Consider the following 20,077-nt stretch of genomic DNA (forward strand, 5'->3'; position numbering starts at 1 on the left):
CACTCAGCTTTCTTATGGTCCAACTCTCACATCCATATTGACTACTGGAAAAACCATAGCTTTGACTAGATGGACCTTTGAGGGCAAAGTGATGTCTTTGCTTTTTAATACACTGTCTAGGTTTGTCATAACTTTCCATCCAAGGAGCAAGTCTTTTAATTTCATGGCTGTAGTCACTATCCACAGTGATTTTGGAGCCCAAGAAAATAAAATCTGTCACTGTTTCCACTTTTCCCCTTCAATTTGCCATGAAGTGATGGGACTGGATGCCATGATCTCAGTTTTCTGAATGTTGAGTTTTAAGCCAGCTTTTTCACTCTCCTCTTTCACCCTTATCAAGAGGCTCTTTAGTTCCTCTGTACTTTCTGCTATTAAAGTAGTATCATCTGCATATCTGAGGTTGTTAATATTTCTTCTGTCATTCTTGATTCCAGCTTGTGATTCATCCAACCTGGCATTTTGCATGATGTACTCTGCATGTGTGCGTGCTAAATCATGTGTGCTAAGTCACTTCAGTTGTGTCTAACTCTTTGCAACCCTGTGGACTGTAGCCCGCCAGGTTTCTCTGTCCATGGGATTCACGCAAGAATGCTGGAATGGCTTGCCATGCTCTTATCCAGATCTTCCTGACCCAGGGATGAAACTCACATCTCTTACAGTCTCCTGCATTGGCAGGCAGGTTCTGTACCACTGGCACATATAAGTTAAATAAACAGGGTGATAATATACAGCCTTATCCTACTCCTTTCCCAATTTTGAACCAATCAGTCATTCCATGTAAGGTTCTAACTGTTGCTTCTGGACCCTCATACAAATTTCTCAGGAGACAGGTAAGGTGATCTGGTATTCCCATCTCTTTAAGAATTTTCCAGTTTATTGTCATGTACACAGTCAATGGCTTTAGCGTAATCAATGAAGTGGAAGTAGATGTTTTTCTGGAATTCCCTTGCTTTCTTTATGATCCAGTGAATGTTGGCAGTTTGATCTCTGGTTCCTCTGCCTCTTCGAAACCCAGCTTGTACATCTGGAAGTTCTCAGTTCGTGTACTGCTGAAGCCTAGCTTGAAGGATTTTGAGCATAATCTTACTAGCATGTGAAATGAGCACTAATGGTGCAGTAGTTTGAACATTCTTTGGTACTGCCCTTCTTTGGAATTGGAATGAAAACTGACCTTTTCCAGCCCTTTGGCCACTGCTGAGTCTTCTAAAAATGCTGACATATTGAATGCAGCTCTTTAACAGCATCATCTTTTAGGATTTTAAATAGCTTAGCTGGAATTCCATCACCTCCACTAGCTTTGTTCATGGTAATGCTTCCTAGGGCCCACTAGACTTCACATTCCAGGATGTCTGGCTTTAGGTGAGTGAGTGACCACGCCATCATGGTTACCTGGGTCATTAAGACATTTTTTTGTATAGTTCTTCTGTGTATTCTTGCCACCTCTTCTTAATACCTTCTGCTGCTGTTAAGGTCCTTGCCATTTCTGTCGTTTATTGTGCTGTCCTTGCATGAAATGTTCCCTTGATATCTCCAGTTTTCTTGAAGAGCTCTCTAAGTCTTTCCCATTCTATTGTTTTCCTCTAGTTTCTTGCAGTGTTCATTTAAGGCCGCCTTATCTCTCCTTACTTTTCTGCTCCATTTTTTCTAAGGGACTCTTGCCCACAGTAGTACACATAATGGTCACCTGAATTAAGTTCACTCCTTCCCATCCATTTTAGTTTACTGATTCCTAAGATGTTGATGTTCACTCTTGCCATCTCCTTCTTCACCATGTTCAATTTACCTTGATTTGTGGACCTAATATTCCAGATTCCTATGCAATATTGTTCTTTACAGCATAGGACTTTACTTTCACCATCAGACACATCCACAGCTGAGTGTTGTTTCTGCTTTAGCCTGCTGCTTCATTCTTTCTGGAGCTATTAGTAATTGCCCTCGGCTCTTCTCCAGTAGTATAATGGACACCTCTCAACCTGACAGGCTCACCTTCCAGGGTCATAGCTTTTTGCCTTTTCATACTGTCCATGGGTTTCTCTGGGCAAGAATACTGGATGGAATGGTTTGTCATTCTGTCCTCTAGTGGACCATGTTTTGTCAGAACTCTCCACTATGACCCATCTGTATTGGGTGGCCCTGCACCGCATGGCTCATAGCTTCTTTGAGTTATTCAGGCTCCTTCTTCAGGACAAGGCCTGTGATCCGTGAAGGGATGCTTGATCATATGGTGGTTCTATTTTTAGTTTTTTATCTCTTCAAGAAAATTAGTGATACCAAGGGAACATTTCATGCAAAGATGGTCACAGTAAAGGACAGAAATGGTATGGACCTAACAGAGGTAGAAGATATTAAGAACAGCTGACAAAAATACACAGAAGAACTATACAAAAAAGATCTTCATGACCCAGATAACCATAATGGTGTGATCATTCACCTAGAGCCAGACATCCTGGAATGTGAAGTCAAGTGGACCTTAGGAAGCATCACCACAAACAAAGCTAGTAGAGGTGATGGAATTCCAGTTAAGCTATTTCAAATCCTAAAAGATGATTCTGTAAAAGTGCTGCACTCAATATGCCAGCAAATTTGAAAAACTCAGCAGTGGCCACAGGAATGGAAAAGGTCAGTTTTCATTCCAATCCCAAAGAAAGGCAATGCCAAAGAATGTTCAAACTACTGCACAATTGCCCTTATCTCACACGCTAGCAAAGTAATGCTTAAAATTCTCCAAGTGAGGCTCCAACAGTATGTGGACTGTGAACTTCCAGATGTTCAAGCTGGATTTAGAAAAAGCAGAGGAACTGGAGATCAAATTGCCAACATCCACTGGATCATCAAAAAAGCAAGAGAGTTCCAGAAAAACATCTACTTCTGCTTTACTGACTACACCAAAGCCTTTGACTGTGTGGATCACAACAAACTATGGAAAGATTCTTAAAGAGATGGAGATAACAGATCACCTGACCTGTCTCCTGAGGAACCTGTATGCAGGTCAAGAAGCATCAGTTAGAACTGGACATTGAACAACAGACTGGTTCCAAATCAGGAAAGGAGTACGTCAAGGCTGTATATTGTCACCCTGCTTATTTAACTTATATGCGGAGTATATCTTGCAAAATGCTGGGCTGGATGAAGCACAAGATGGTTCAAGATTTCCAGGAGAAATATCAATAACCTCAGATATGCAGATAGCACCACACTTATGGCAGAAAGTGAGGAAGAACTAAAAAGCCTCTTGATGAAAGTGAAAGAAGAGAGTGAAAAAGTTGCCTTAAAACTCCACATTCAGAAAACTAAGATCATGGCATATTGTCCCATCACTTCATGGGAAATAGATGGGGAAACAGTGGCTGACTTTATTTTTTTGGGCTCCAAAATCACTCCAGATGGTGGCTGTAACCATGAAATTAAATAACGCTTGTTCCTTGGAAGTAAAGTTAAGACCAATCTTGATAATATATTCAAAAGCAGAGACATTACTTTGCCAACAAAGGTCCATCTAGTCAAAGCCATGGTTTTTCCAGTAGTCACGTATGGATGTGAGTGTTGGCCTGTAAAGAAAGCTGAGTGCTGAAGAATTGATGCTGTTGAACTGTGGTGTTGGAGAAGACTTTTGAGAGTCCTTTGGCCTGCAAGGAGATCCAACCAGTCAATCCTAAAGGAAATCAATCCTAAATATTCATTGGAAGGACTGATGCTGAAGCTGAAACTCTAATACTTTGGCCACCTGATGCAAAGAGCTGACTCATTGGAAAAAGACTGATGCTGGGAAAGATTGAAGGCTGGAGGAGAAGGGTATGACAGAGGATGAGGTGGTTGGATGGCATCACTGACTCAATGGACATGAGTTTGAGCAAGCTCCGTGAGTTGGTAAAGGACAGCGAAGCCTGGTGTGCTGCTGCAGTCCATGGGGTCACAAAGAGTCAGACACGACTGATAGCTGAAATGAGGCTGGAGGCTGAAGCTCTCCATTGCCAGAATGCAAGATGCTAAGCAGACCTTTCTGATAGAAACTTCAGGATACCCCTAGAAGTGTGGGTATCCCTCCACCCCCTGGGAAGACTGGCCCAGACTCAAGAGACACTGTCCGCAAAGAGAGTGATGTGTTTTAATATATGGGGGATTGTTTGTGGTGTAGAATAAAGGCTCGAAGCTTAAGCTGGAGTCATGTCTGAGTGATTAGGGCACAGGAAAGAGGAAGTGAACGCCTCCATCATGCCTCTGCAGCCCACCAAGCCTGCTTCTTGGGTCAGGGGGAGCCCAATCTCAGAGGCCTGAACATAGTTTCCTGTGATCCAAAAACTGATGGAGATTAACAGAAGAATCAAGAAATGAAAACAGTCCCATGTTTACTACAGAATAAAGAAGCAGCTCATCCCTGCTGTCTTAGACGAGTAAGCAAATAATCAGTGCAGGGAGTTTCTGTAATTCTAACATCTCTCTTTAACATCAGTTCAGTTGCTCAGTCGTGTCCGACTCTTTGCCACCCCATGAATTACAGCACGCCAGGCCTCCCTGTCCATCACCAACTCCCAGAGTTCACTCAGACTCACGTCCATCGAGTCGGTGATGCCATCCAGCCATCTCATCCTCTGTCGTCCCCTTCTCCTCCTGCCCCCAATCCCTCCCAGCATCAGAGTCTTTTCCAATGAGTCAACTCTTCCCATGACGTGGCCAAAGTACTGGAGTTTCAGCTTTAGCATCATTCCTTCCAAAGAAATCCCAGGGCTAATCTCCTTTAGAATGGACTGGTTGGATCTCCTTGAAGTCCGAGGGACTCTCAAGAGTCCCCACCAGTCTTCAACACCACGGTTCAAAAGCATCAATTCTTCGGTGCTCAGCTTTCTTCACAGTCCAACTCTCACATTTATACATGACCACAGGAAAAACCATAGCCTTGACTAGATGGACCTTTGTTGGCAAAGTAATGTCTCTGCTTTTGAATATGCCATCTAGGTTGGTCATAACTTTCCTTCCAAGGAGTAAGTGTCTTTTAATTTCATGGCATATAATCACATAAATTATGGATTTCCTTGGCAGCCCAGACCGTAAAGAATCTTGACTGTATTGCAGGAGACCCAGGTTCTCTATTGCAGGAGACTTCCTGGGTCAGGAAGATCTATTTTGAATTTATTTTTGTGTATGGTATTAAGAGAACTTGCTAATTTCATTCTTTTACATGTAGCTGTCCGGTTTTCCCAGCACAACTTATTGACGAGATTGTCTTTTCTCTATTGTATATTCTTGCCTCCTTTGTCATAGATTAATTGACCATAAGGGTAGGGGCTCATTTCTGGGTTTTCTGTCTTTTTCCATTGATATACATGTTTATTTTTGTGCCAGTTGTTGTTCAGTCACTAAGTCATGTCTGAAGCTTTGTGACCTCATAGACTGTAGCATGCCAGGCTCCTCTGTCCTCCACTATCTCCCCGAGTTTGCTCATATTTCATGTCCATTGGGTCAGTGATGCTATCTAACCATCTCATCCTCTGTTGTCCCTTTCTTGTATTACCTTCAGTCTTTCCCTGCATCAGTGTTTTGTGCCAGTACCATACTGATTTGTAGTATAGTCTGAAGTCAGGGAGCCTGATTCCTCTACCTCCATTTTTCTTTCTCAGGATTGGTTTGGCTATTTGGGGTCTTTTGTGTTTACATAGAAACTGAAAAAAGTTTTTTTCTAGTTCTGTGAAAAACTCCATTGGTAATTTGATAGAGATTGCACTGAATCTGTAGATTGCCTTGGGTAGTATAGTCATTTTGACAATATTGATCCTTCTGATCCAAAAACATCATATATCTTTCCATCTATTTGTGTCATCTTCTGTTTCTTTCATAAGTGTCTAATATTAATTATTTTCAGAGTACAGGTATTTTGTCTTCTTTGGTAGGTTATTATTTTTGATGTGATGGTAAATGGAATTGTTTTGTTAATTTCTCTTTCATTGTTAGTGTATAGGAATTTCTGCAAGATATTTCTGTGTGTTAATTTTGTATACTGCAACTTTACCAAATTCATTGAGCTCTAGTACTTTTCTGGTAGCATCTTTAGGATTTTCTATGTATAGCATCATGTTATCTGCAAACAGTGACGGTTTTACTACTTCTTTCCCAATTTGGGCTCCTTTTTATTTATTTATTTTTTCTTCTTGGATTGCCATGACTAGGACTCCCAAAACTATGTTGAATAAAAGTGGCAGCACTGAACATCCTTGCCTTGTGCCTGATCTTAGAGGGAATGCCTTTAGCTTTTCACCCTTGAGAATGATGTTAGCTGTGGGTTTATTACAGAGGCGTTTATTATATTGAGGTAAATTCAGTCTATGCCCACTTTCTGGAGAGTTTTTTTTTTTTATCATAAATGGCTGTTAAATTTTTTTAAAATTTTGTCAGACACTTTTTCTGCTTCTATTGAGATTTTATTCTTCAGTTTGTTAATGTGGTGTATCACACTGCATTATTACAGTGTGAAGAATTGCAGATATTGAAGAATTTTTGCATTCCTGGCATAAATTATGGTGTATGATCCTTTTAACATATTGTTAGATTTGGATTGCTAGTATTTTGTTGAAGATTTTCACATACGTGTTCATCAGTAATATTGGCCTGTAATTTTGTGTGTGAGGGGTGTGTGTGGGTGGGTATGTGTGGTGTCTATGTCTGGTCTTGGTATCAGAGTGATGGTGGTCTCATAGAATGAGCTTGGGAGTGTTCCTTCCTCTGGAATTTTTTGAAAGAGTTTCAGAAGGATAGGTGTTAACTTTTCTAAATGTTTGATAGAATTTGCCTAAAAATAATGGAAGCCATCTGCTCTTGGACTTTTGTTTGTTGGAAGTTTTTTAATCACTGTTTCAATTTCAGTACTTGTGATTGGTCTATTTATATTTTCTGTTTCTTCCTGGTTCAGTCTTGGAAGGTTGTACCTTTCTAAGAATTTTGTCCCTTTCTTCTAGGTTGTCTGTTGTATTGGCATATAGTTGTTTGTCGTAGTCTCTTATGTACCTTTGTATTTCTGTAGTGTCTATTGTGACATCTCCTTTTTCATTTCTAATTTTATTGATTTGAGCCCTCCTTTTTTTCTTGATTAGTCTGGCTAAAGATTTAACAATTTTGTTTATCTTTTCAAAGATCTAGCTTTTAGTTTTATTGACCTTCTCTGTTGTTTTCTGTGTCTCTGATTCATTTATTTCTGCTCTGATCTTTATGATTTCTTCTACTAACATTGGGTTTTGTTTGTTCTTGTTTCTCTAGTTGCTTTAGGTGTGAGGTTAGGTTGTTTGAGATTTTTATTGTTTTCTGAAGTAAGACTGTATTGCTGTAAACTTCCCTCTAGAACAGCTTTTGCTGCATCCCATAGGTTTTGGAATGTCATGTTAAACTGATAGTCATACAAGTTTAAAGAAAGAAAGAAGAAGAAAGCAAGTTGCTTCAGTCATGTCCGACTCTGCAATCCTATGGACTGTAGCCCTCCAGGCTCCTCCGTTCATGGGATTTTCCAGGCAGGAATACTGAAGCAGGTTGCCATTTCCTTCTCCAGGGTATCTTCCTGACCCAGGGATCGAACTCAAGTCTCCCACATTGTAGGCAGGCTCTACCATCTTCGCCACCAGGGAATCCCCGTACAAGTTTAAACACAGTCTAAAGGAGCTAAATTTTTATACTCTCTTGCCAGCATTTTGTGATTCTGATGTTGTGTTTTATATCCTCATGCTTATCCTTTTAGCATTAATTATAGTTATAATAGATTTTGCAGGATTTTTGGATTGTTTTTAGTTTATGTACTGGCTTAGTTAAGTGATCTTCAGTCCTTGTGTATATTTGCCTTTCTTGTTGTGATTTTCCCCGTCCTATAGATACTTGCTTCTTTTCTATCAGAGAAGTCCTTTCTTTTTTTTTATTTTTTTAAATTTTATTTTATTTTTAAACTTTACAAAATTGTATTAGTTTTGCCAAATATCAAAATGAATCCGCCACAGGTATACATGTGTTCCCCATCCTGAACCCTCCTCCCTCCCAGAAGTCCTTTCAATATTCCTTTTAGTTTAGACTTAGTGTTGCTGTATTCTTTTAGTTTTTGCTTGTCTGAGAAATCATTTCTCTCTCCATCTATTCTAAATGATAATCTTGCTGGTGGAGTATCCCAGGTTACAGGATTTTCTCTTACAGGACTTTGGCTATATCATGCCACTCCCTTCTGACCTGCACAGTTTCTGCAGAGAAATTAACCTTATGGGGGTTCCCTTGTAACTGACTATTTTTCCCTTCCTGCCTTTAGAATCTTCTCTTTGTCTCTAACTTTTGCTGCTTTAATTATAATATGTCTTGATATAGATCTGTTTGTGTTCCTCTTGTTTGGAACCCTTGGTGCTTCCTGCACTTGAATATCTGCTTCCTCCTCTAGATTTCAGGAAGTTTCAGCCATAATTTCTTCAAATACATTTTTGATCCCCTTTCCTCTTTCTTCTCTTTCTGGAGCCCCTTTTATACATAGGTTGGCACTATTTATATTATTCCATTAAGTCTTGTATGTTGCTTTTTTTTTTTTTTTTTTTTTTGTCTTTCTGTCTGCTATTCTAGCCCAGATGGTAAAGAATCTGCCTGCAATGCAGGAGACCCGGGTTTGGTCCCTGGGTCAGAAAGATCTCCTGAAGAAGGGAATGGCAACCCACTCCAGTATTCTTGCCTAGAGAATTCCAGAGACAGACCAGGGGGTCACAAAGAGTTGAACACTACTGAGTGACTAACACACACTTGCTCCTGTTCTGATTGAGTAATTTCCATTATTCCACCTTCCAAATCACTTGTTCATTCTTTGGTGGCACTTAGTCTGCTATTCATTGCTTCTGGATTGGCTTTCATCTTGGCAGTTGAATTAGCTAATTTTAATTGGTTCATCTTTGTAGTGTAGTTCCTTGTTCCAGTGATTTGCATTTCTAATGATAATCTTTCTTAATTTCTTTACCATTTTTATAACTTCCTTTTTGAACTTGGAGCTTGGTCACTTGACCCCTTGATAAGTGAAGAGGTGTGATTGGTTTCGTAGTGTCTAGAGGCTGTGCTCCATGTAGGCTAGGGTTTCCTCTTTCTTTGTGGTTGTCATTGCCTCGTTGGGTTCTGTCTGCTCCCCGGTTTTGGGAATAGAAGTCCTGAGGGTTGGGTCGGATAAGCCTCCATTGAGTGTATGCCCCTTCCCAAAGGAGGTGATTGCTGAAGCAGGTGTGCTCCTGTGGTCACAATGCACCTGTGCATCACTTGTGTAAGTATCCACAGTTCCTCTCAGAAGCAGCTCAAAGTCATATCCCTTTGTCCATTGTGTTTGTCCCAGATAGAGTACAGGGCTGTGGTGTGGAGTGGACTGGGGCTGAGGACATGGACGTTGTGGCTGCAGGAATTGAGGAGGCTGTGCTGCTGCCTTGTGGCCTGGGCCACCTCTGTGGCACATCTCTCCCTGGACCTGTCTGCCCCACATCTGGCGCTGAGCTGCAGTGTGGGTTGGACAGAGCCCGAGCACAGTCACTGGGAAACAAGTTGTGGCATATTCTTGACCATGGCCCGTGTACCCAAGGTTTAGCACTTAGCTGCTTCACACATTCTTGTGGAACTGCCTGGTGTGTACACACTAACAGTGCTCTTCACAGCTCTGCCAGCATCACACCCAGGCACCCTGGTCTGATTCTGTGTAGTTAGATGAAATCTTTGCCCTTATCTGATGCCAGGTTGTGGTATGGAGTGAGTGGGGACAGGGTGCTCACCCCTTCGGTTTGGGAAGTGCAGCAAGGCAGCAGCTGCCAGTGCACGGCTCTCTCCACCCTGTCAACCAACTCATGTGCACCCCTCACAGGTAGAGTCTAGGTTCCTCCAGCCCTTTTCTCTGTCTCAGTGGATTTCCCAGCAGGCAAGGGGGCTTGTCTCCTTGTGCAGGACCCAGGACTGGGAAGCCCTGATTGTGAGTGCTTGCTCCCTCCCCAGGGTAAGGGTCTGCACATGCAGCATTCTCTTCCTTACAGATCCCTCTCAGAGGCACAAGTCCTACCTGACTTGGTGCCCTTTTTATCTGTCTTACTGGGTTACATGAAGGTCTTTATTGCTGCTTTAGTTGTATAGGAGACCTTCTGCCAGTTTCCAGTTAGTTTTCTCTGAGAATTGTGCCACATGGAGGTTTTCTTAAATGTATTTGTTGGGAGGGGTGAGTACCTCATGGTCCTATTTTGTCATCTTGATCTTCCCCTGAAGTTCACACTTTTAAGGTTTGTTTGATTTTTATATTAACTAAATGAAAGTGGTCGTTATACAGGACTTCACCTAACATAAGAATTTACCTTGACATTGCATTTTTTTTTTTTTTTTGTCCATGCTGTGTGGTGGCATGCAGGATCTTAGTTCCCTGACCAGGGATCCAAATCATGCCCCCTGCATTGGGAGCATAGTCTTAACCACTGGAATGCCAGAAAAGTCCACCTTGACGTTTCTTTAAATAATTAGTCCTTTAAATGCAACTATAATATGATTCAAATTTTAATTTTCCTAAACATTATGTTCTGGAAATACATCCTTATGTAAAATGAAGTATGCCTGTGTGAAGAGTTTCTATAATAAAGTCCTTCATTTGCAAATGTACATGTATATGATCATCTTGATGTATACTTGATTTTTAAAATTTTTACACTGTTTTAGAGCACTTTCAAATATACATTAAAATATTTTTTCCAAATATTCACATATCAGAAATATTCTGAAATTGAAGATAAGGTTTTTATCTCTTTATTTGATCATTTTCACCACCATCCTAAAATAGATCTTCCTTTTTGAGATAACCACTGTTCTCAGTTTGGCATGTACCCTTCTAGACCTTTTTCTTTTCATTTGTATACATACCTATACCCATACTTATAGAAAATTTATAGTACTATTTTGCAGACTTCTTCCCCCACATTTTTCTCTTTAAAATTTTGCCTGTCTGTTGGAAGAAAGACAGTAACTCACTATTTAGCTAACATTTTCTTGATTGCTACAGAAATTGAGAATTGTTTCCTATGCTTGACTATTTATATTCTACCTTATTATGAATTGCCCATTCATAATGATTCTTTGTTAACTTTGTTTACGTTGTTTATGTTACTTAGAATTATTTTGAAGTTAAGTTTATTGTTACTTATTTATGGCTCTTTATTTTTATATCTGTTTAAAAACTACAAAGACCTTCTCTATGCCAAGATCATGAATATAATCTTCTAAATTTCCTCTAAGTCCTTTTACCTACTTGTTTGAATTTTTATATATAATTTCTATATGAATTTACAAAATAGTGAGAGGTACAAATCTAATTTTATTTTCTAACTCATAAATAGCTACCTTGTCATTTTTGAGTCATACTGTAAATTAGACAAAATGTCGTCTGTTCACACAATGGAATGCTAGATGATTAATAACTGTTGGGTAAATGGATCCAAGTAAAAGTCCTGAGAAGTAGCAAGGGAAGGTAATATTATCCCTTATTTGCATATAGTAAGATTTATGTTCAAAGAGGCTGCATTGGCCAACCAAAATCATATAAAAACAGAGTGGTAGAATAGAACTCAGTTTGTCTGACTCTTAGTTTAATTGGTATATCTGCTGCTGCTGCTGCTAAGTCGCTTCAGTCGTGTCCAACTCTGTGTGACCCCATAGACGGCAGCCCACCAGGTTCCTCTGTCCACAGGATCCTCCAGGCAAGAATACTGGAGTGGGTTGCCATTGGTATATCTGCTGTCGTACAAAAAATAGCCAAGAATTAAATCTAAAAACCCACATTTCACAGGTGAAAGAGCAAAGGAGTCAGTGAGACAAAATGGAGAACCAAGTATGTGGAAAACAGAAGAAAACTAGGAAGTATAGCATCATTAAAAAACAAGGGAACAGAGCTTAAAGAGGGATGATTATCAACATCACATTGATGGTCCATAATTATCCCATAGAAAGATGGCCACTGCGTTACCTACTTGGAACAAGCCCATTGTACTTTATGCAAATATGTTCCTGGGGTTATATCACATAGTGACCCTGAAATGAGAATTGAGAACTTGTATCTCAGAGTTCACTAGCAAGCTCTGAGAATATAGTTCTAGTAGGTGGTCAGGAATTAAGGTCAGTGTGTGTCTTTTAATGCATTAGACAAATGTTGCAGCCTCAGTTTGATTAAGTTTAAGAAGGCTTAGCCATAGACAGTTTGCTAGAAAAATCGTAAGAAACAAGTATTTTTGGAGTAGCAGTAAGAATTTAGCATAAATTAATAGTATATAAGGTCAACAGATATTTTCTAGTTATTATGAAAATTATTTTAAAATTTCATTAATCTTTTTTATGCCATGAAATATAACATTTTATAACAATATCCACAAGTATTCATAAATTAATGTTATTAGAAAAAATAGACTATGTAAAATAATTATAGGAATTGGGGTTTATCCTTCTTATCACTCATGATTGTATTTGAATCCTTTTTCAGCTGACTCTATTAGTGACCCATTTTTCCCCCGGACTACACAGATACTGTTGGAATATCAGCTAGGGAGATGGGTGCCACGTCTTCGTAAACCACGAGATTTATATGGTGTCTCATCTTCTGGTCCGCTGAGCCCAACACGGTGGCCATACCACTGTGAGGTCATTGATGAAAAAATCGAACATATTGGTATGTTCTTAGCAAGTTTTGGGGATTCAAACATTGGCAGACTTATTGTGCCAAACTTGACTTCAGTAAAAACACTCTTGGTACTAAACAGTATGTTCCAGCAAAAATATAACACAAACCATGTATATAATTTTTAATTTTTTAGTAGTTACATTTAAAAAGATAAAGTGAAATCGACTTCAAAATATATTTTATTTATTCCAAATATATTTAAAATATTTTACATTTTTTAATGTGAAGTCTTTGAAATCTAGTCTATATTTATACTTACTTTTCAATTCCATTTTTTCCACATCCTCATCAACACTGTCTTTTGGTTTTTGGATAATAGCCATTGTCAACTTAAAAAAGTAGTCACAACCTAGAAGGTGAGAGTTATGTTTTATTTGGTGGGAATTTTTTAGGACTTCAAGCTGGGGAGATGGCATCTCTAGTAACCCTGAGACAGCTGTTCCAAGGGGGCAGGGGGAGGAGTCTGGTTATACAGAAGTTTGCAGCAAGGGGCAGGTAGTCTGAACATCAAAAGATTATTGTTAATTAAGGAAAACCAGATTATCTCAAGAAATTTAGTGCTTTTCTATGTATGGGCTTAGTGAAATCATTTTCATATTGAAATCTTTTTCTAAGTCTGGGCTTATTGAAATCATTCCTTTCATATGCATCTCAGCTGTCTGGGGCCAGCATCCTACAATTTGATTACTCACATCCTTAGTTCCTCGCTGTGACATCGTTGTGTATTGATAGGGCAGAAAATACTCCATTTCTCCATACCATCCTAACATGTATAAGATGATGTCTCACTGTGGCTTTGATTTACAATTCTCTAAAGATTTTTGATGTTGACAATGCAATCTTTATCAAAATTTTACAATGGTATTTTTTAATAGAAGTAATAAACAACTCTAAATTCAGATGGAACCACAAAAAGCCACAAATAGTCATATCAGTCTTGAGAAAGCAGAAAAAAGCTGGAGACATCACACATTCTGATTTCAAAATATATTACCAAAAAACTACAGTAACAAAAACAGTATGTCACTGGCATAAGGACACAAATATAGGCCTATGGAACAGAACTGTTGTTTAGTCACTAAGTCATGTCCAACTCTTTGCGACCCCATGGACTATAGCCTGTCAGGCTCTTCTGTCCATGGGATTTCCCAGGCAAGAATACTGGAGTGGGTTGCCATTTCCTTCCTCCAGGGGATCTTCCCCACCCAGGGATCAAACTTGGGTCTCCTGCATTGGCAGGCAGATTCAGACTCCAGAAATAAATCCATGCATATATGCCAACTGATATTTAACAAGAGTGCCAAAAATCCACAATGGGGGAGAGATAGTCTGTTTAAAAATGTTGAGAAAATTGGATGTCAACATGCAAAGGAATGAAATTGGGAGTTTATCTTATAAAAAATCAACTTAAAACAGACTAAAGACAAACTTAAGGTCTGAAACTGTAAAACTGCTAGAAAAAAAACAAGGGGGAAGCTTCATGACATTGTTATTGGCAGTGATATCATGGGTATGACAGGAAAAACACAGGCAACAAAAGCAAAAAGAGACAAATGGAAATATACATCAAACTAAAAAGCTTCTGCACAAAAAGGAAATAATCAAAATTGTGAAAAGGCAGTTTGTGGAATGAGGAAAAATATTTGCAAAACCTATTTGATAAGGGTTAATCCCTTGTGGCTCAATTGGTAAAGAACCTGCCTGCAATGTGGGAGACCTGGGTTTGATCCCTGGTTTGGGAAAGAGGCTACCCACTCCAGTATTCTGGCCTGGAGAATTCCATGCAAAGATTAGGACACAACTGAGTGACTTTCACATCACAAAATCTCTAAAATATGTAAGAATTTCTGTAGCTCAATAAGAGAATAATAACCAGACTAAAAGATGGGCTACGAATTTAAATAGACATACGAATGAACAATAAGTATATTTACTGACTTTTTATGTGAACTGTTTGATAAAAATACTTGGCCCATTTTGTTGTTGGTTGTACTTTTCCTTTTCTTCTTGGTCTGTAAATGCTACCTACATATTCAGGAGGTTGGCTTGCTGCTGCTGCTGCTGCTGCTAAGTCGCTTCAGTTGTGTTCGACTCTGCGACCCCATAGACGGCAGCCCACCAGGCTCCTACATCCAGGCAAGAATACTGGAATGGGTTGGCTTACTATGTCATAGACCTGGCATTCTTTTCTTCTTAGTTTGTCACTTTATCATTCAGAAATTTTTAGTTTTTATATAATCAGTATGTCTACTGTTTTTCTATGACTTCTGGGTTTTGAAATTTTCATGTCTCTCTTAACACTTTTTTTGGTTGTTTTTTCACAGAGTGCCAGGCTAGGCTCCCTGTGTTATACAGCAACTTCTTACCAGCTATCTGGGAAAGATTGAAGGCAGGAAAAGGGGATGACAGAGGATGAGATGGTTGGATGGCATCACTGACTCAATGCACATGAGTTTGAATAAGGTCCAGGAGTTGGCGATGGACAGGGAAGCCTGGCTTGCTGTAATCCATGGGGTCGCAAAGAGTTGAACACAACTGAGCAACTGAACTGAACTTAACTGAATGGCTAGTATATTTCAAAAGCAATTCAGATTAATAGTCAGTGGGATCTGGTTGTTATGGTTGCTGAGGTAATGGTTTGTTAGGATGATGATAATGTGATGGGATTTATTAGTACAGGAAGGGTATAAACCAACATTTTAGGGATGGGCCTAATGGCTCATTTAGCTGACTTTCCTATAGAATATGGTATTATGTGGTAGCAGAAAGAATTTTGAATTCTTAAGGGTAGGTTCAATTCCTATGATTCTAAAGGTAAGAGAATTTAAACCTCTATTTACTCTATCAAAGTGACTTTTATCAGACATACTTCTTATGTTTATGGAGGGATGCTTGGTATTGTAGAAGCCTGCTATTCTAATGGGTAATGAGACATGTCATATGATTTGGACTAGTGTTAGATGGCATCACAAACTCAGTGGACATCAGTTAGAGTAAATTCTGGGAGATATTGAAGGACAGGGAAGCCTGTTGTGCTGCAGTTCATGGGTTTGCAAAGAATTGGCTACAACTTAGCAAGTGAACAACAACAAGCGTTAGCAGTATGAAATTTTTTTTCCAGATTCATAGGAAAAGATTGTTAGTGATAGTGTTCTGATAATGAAGTTGGTTGTGTATAGATCTGGTATATAGGGCTATGGAGTGCTCCTAGCAACAGGATTATTGTGAAAATGTTTATTTTGATAATGTCTGCTTAAGAAAAATACAACAAATGTACCTGCTGCATATTCTACGTTGAAACCTGATACAAGTTCAGAGTTTTCTGTTAAGTCAAAAAAAAAAAAAGCTCAGTTTCTGCTAGAGTAGAAATAAATCATATAGCTAGGGGTCATGATAGGAAGATTATTTGTAAATGTTGTTGTGTTGTGATGAGGGTTTTAAGGGTGAAAGATCTATTTATTAAGAGAACCTATAAAAGAATAATTCGGAGAAGGCAGTGGCACCCCACTCCAGTACTCTTGCCTGGAAAATCCCATGGATGGAGGAGCCTGGAAGGCTGCAGTCCAAGGGCTCCCTGAGGGTCGGACACGACTGAGTGACTTCACTTTCACTTTTCACGTTCATGCATCGGAGAAGGAAATGGCAACCCACTCCAGTGTTCTTGCCTGGAGAATCCCAGGGATGGGGGAGCCTGGTGGGCTGCTGTCTCTGGGGTCGCACAGAGTCGGACACGACTGAAGTGACTTAGCAGCATAAAAGAATAATTACTAGTGTTACTTGATATGAAATTGTGCTGCTGCTCATCAGGCTCCGATTAGTAAGTATTTTGAGTTGGAAGCCCATCCAGCTCATAAGGTGGAGTTTACAGCTAGGCTTGTTATAACTGTAAATAATACTCCTAGACTTATATTAATGAGGGGGTAGGGTATAGCTAGAGGGATTCACATGATTAGGGTTAGAGTTAGGGCTAGGATTGGTACAAATGGTGAATATGGAAATGGAGGGTGCAGCCGGTCATAGTGGTTCCTTAATGAATAAAATGACTGTTCAGCAGTGGGTTGTAATAGACCATATGGTCCTGTGATATTTGACTCTTTTTAGTTGCATATAACTTAAAATTTTTCATTCAATTAATGTTAGGAATGCTGTGACTGAAAGAAGAGGATAACAAGTATTAAGATATTAATTATAAAAAAAAAAAATAAAAACAGAAAAAAAATAAAAATAAAATTAAATTTAAAAAAAAACATAAAAAAAAAGATATTAATTATAAACATTTTGTTAGGGAGAAGATTTGAATCTCTGGCTTTAAGCTTTATGCAATTTCTGGGTTCTGCCACCTTAACAAACCCTGGTCTTGGGTAGATGTTTTGTATCTGTTAAGTTGAGACTGTGTCATTAACTAGTTTTAACATAGTTTTTAAAGTATACCTTATTTCTCTTGTTCTTTCATACTGGAAAGTGAAGTCGCTCAGTCGTGCCCGACTCTTAGCAACCCCATGGACTGCAGCCTACCAGGCTTCTCCGTCCATGGGATTTTCCAGGCAAGAGTATTGGAGTGGGGTGCCATTGCCTTCTTCTTCATACTGGAAGAAGTATATAATAGATAGAAACCAACCTGGATTACTTCAGTCTGAACTTAGAGATGACAGAGGATGAGATGGTTGGATGACATCACTGACTCAGTGGACATGAGTTAGAGCAAGCTCCGGGAGTTGATGATGGACAGGGAAGCCTGGCATGCTGCAGTCCATGGGGTCACAAAGAGTTGGACACGACTGAGCGACTGAACTGAACTCAGATCGTGTAGGATTTCAGTTGTTGAACAAATGAACCTTTAATGGTGGTTATACCATTGGGGTGTCCTGATCCAACATCAAGGTTGTAAACCTAGTATTATTTATACTAATTATATCAAGCCTGGCTATAAACATCTAGGTCGATATGAACTCCAGAATAGGATTTTACTGTTATCCCTATGCTAACTTGTTCTGATGGTCAGTTTTTTGCATCAGTAAGTCATAATATGTTTTGACTGGTAAGTCTACACTTTAAACCCTTAGAGGCTTTTTTGTTCTCCAGGGTCACCCCAACCAAAATTGTCCACCTATATAAATTTTTGTTATCTCTCAGTGGTTTAGTTATTTTTGTTGTTGTTGATAAAGCTCCATAAGACCTTCTCATCTTGTTTTGTTACTCTTCTTTCTTCACAGGAAGGTCAGTTTCACTGATTGAAACTAAGAGACAGTAAAACCCTCATGTGGCCATTCATACACATCCTTATTTAGAGAACAAATGATTATGCTACCTTGGCCTGGTCAGGATGTTAACGGTTGTCACTGGGCAGGCAGTGCCTCTAATACTGGTTATGCTAGAGGTGATGTTTGGTCAACAGGCAGGGTTTGTGTTTGCCAAGTTCCTTTTACTTTTTTAAAATCTTACCTTGGGTGCCTGCCTGTATTGGATTAACAGTATATTTGATAAATAGTTTAATGTTGAGCTGTATTAATATTTCAGTTCAGTTCAGTCGCTCAGTTGTGTCTGACTCTTTGAGACCCCATGAATTGCAGCACGCCAGGCCTCCCTGTCCATCACCATCTCCTGGAGTTCACTCACACTCACGTCCATTGAGTCGGTGATGCCATCCGGCCATCTCATTCTCTGTCGTCCCCTTTTCCTCCTGCCCCCAATCCCTCCCATCATCAGAGTCTTTTCCAATAAGTCGACTCTTCGCATGAGGTGGCCAAAGTACTGGAATTTCAGCTTTAACATCATTCCTTCCAAAGAAATCCCAGGGCTGATCTCCTTTAGAATGGACTGGTTGGATCTCCTTGCAGTCCAAGGGACTCTCAAGAGTCTTCTCCAACACCACAGTTCAAAAGCATCAATTCTTCGGTGCTCAGCTTTCTTCATAGTCCAACTCTCACATCCATACATGACTACTGGAAAAACCATAGCCTTGACTAGATGGACCTTTATTGGCAAAATAATGTCTCTGCTTTTCAATATGCTATCTAGATTGGTCATAACTTTCTTCCAAGGAGTAAGCGTCTTTTAATTTCATGGCTGCAGTCACCATCTGCAGTGATTTTGGAGCCCAGAAAAATAAAGTATGACACTGTTTCCACTGTTCCCCCATCTATTTCCCATGAAGTGATGGGACCAGATGCCATGATATTCATTTTCTGAATGTTGAACTTTAAGCCGACTTTTTCACTCTGCTCTTTCACTTTCATCAAGAGGCTCTTTAGTTCCTCTTCACTTTCTGCCATAAGGGTGGTGTTATCTGCACATCTGAGGTTATTGATATTTCTCCCTGCAGTCTTCATTCCAGCTTGTGCTTCTTCCAGCCCAGCATTTCTCATGGTGTACTCTGCATATAAGTTAAATAAGCAGGGTGACAATATACAGCCTTGACATACTCCTTTTCCTATTTGGAACCAGTCTGTTGTTCCATGTCCAGTTCTAACTGTTGCTTCCTGACCTGCATATAGGTTTCTCAAGAGGCAGGTCAGGTGGTCTGGTATTCCCATCTCTTGAAGAATTTTCCACAGTTTATTGTGATCCACACAGTCAAAGGCTTTGGCATAGTCAATAAAGCAGAAATAGAAGTTTTTCTGGAACTCTCTTCCTTTTTCCATGATCCAGCAGATGTTGGCAATTTGATCTCTGGTTCCTCTGCCTTTTCTAAACCCAGCTTGAATATCTGGAAGTTCACGGTTCACATATTGCTGAAGCCTGGCTTGGAGAATTTTGAGCATTACTTTACTAGCGTGTGAGATGAGTGCAATTGTGCGGTAGTTTGAGCATTCTGTGGCATTGCCTTTCTTTGGGATTGGAATGAAAACTGACCTTTTCCAGTCCTGTGGCCACTGCTGAGTTTTCCAAATTTGCTGACATATTGAATGCAGCACTTTCACAGCATCATCTTTCAGGATTTGAAAGAGCTCAACTGGAATTCCATCACCTACACTAGCTTTGTTTGTAGTAATGCTTCTAAGGCCCACTTGACTTCACATTCCAGGATGTCTGGCTCTAGGTGAGTGATCACACCATTGTGATTATCTTGGTCATGAGGATATTTTTTGTACAGTTCTTCTATATATTCTTGCTACCTCTTCTTAATGTCTTTGCTTCTGTTAGTCACTAGGGCAGTGCAAATTAATATTACAATGAGATACCATTTTACAGTCACTAGGCTGACTAAAATAAAAAACCAGATGACAAAGTTGATGAGAAATCAGAACCCTCAAATCTTACAGCTACTTTGGGAGAGTTTGGTACTTCTCTCCAAAGTGTATCGGGGTTCCCATCTGACCCAGCAGTTCCACTCCTGTAATATACCTAAGAGAAATGAAAACATGTCCAAAAAAAAGTACATGAGTGTTAATATGCCAATAT

At 39.6% G+C, this 20,077-nt stretch overlaps 1 protein-coding gene across 4 annotated transcripts in view; it reads left to right on the forward strand.

Moving 5' to 3' along the window:
- The window catches only part of AGBL3 (AGBL carboxypeptidase 3), a 98,385-nt gene that overhangs the window by 4,989 nt on the left and 73,319 nt on the right, over window positions 1-20,077 (forward strand). The window contains exon 4 of one of the 4 annotated variants that reach the window (XM_006079866.3): window positions 12,479-12,664. The exons of the other annotated variants lie outside the window; for them this stretch is intronic. Coding sequence (XP_006079928.1) covers window positions 12,479-12,664 — 186 coding nt within the window. The remainder of the gene's footprint in view (window positions 1-12,478; window positions 12,665-20,077) is intronic. 4 annotated transcript variants of the gene reach the window in all.

Source organism: Bubalus bubalis, chromosome 8, assembly GCF_019923935.1.
Source record: "Bubalus bubalis isolate 160015118507 breed Murrah chromosome 8, NDDB_SH_1, whole genome shotgun sequence".
NCBI classification, from domain to species: domain Eukaryota; kingdom Metazoa; phylum Chordata; class Mammalia; order Artiodactyla; family Bovidae; genus Bubalus; species Bubalus bubalis.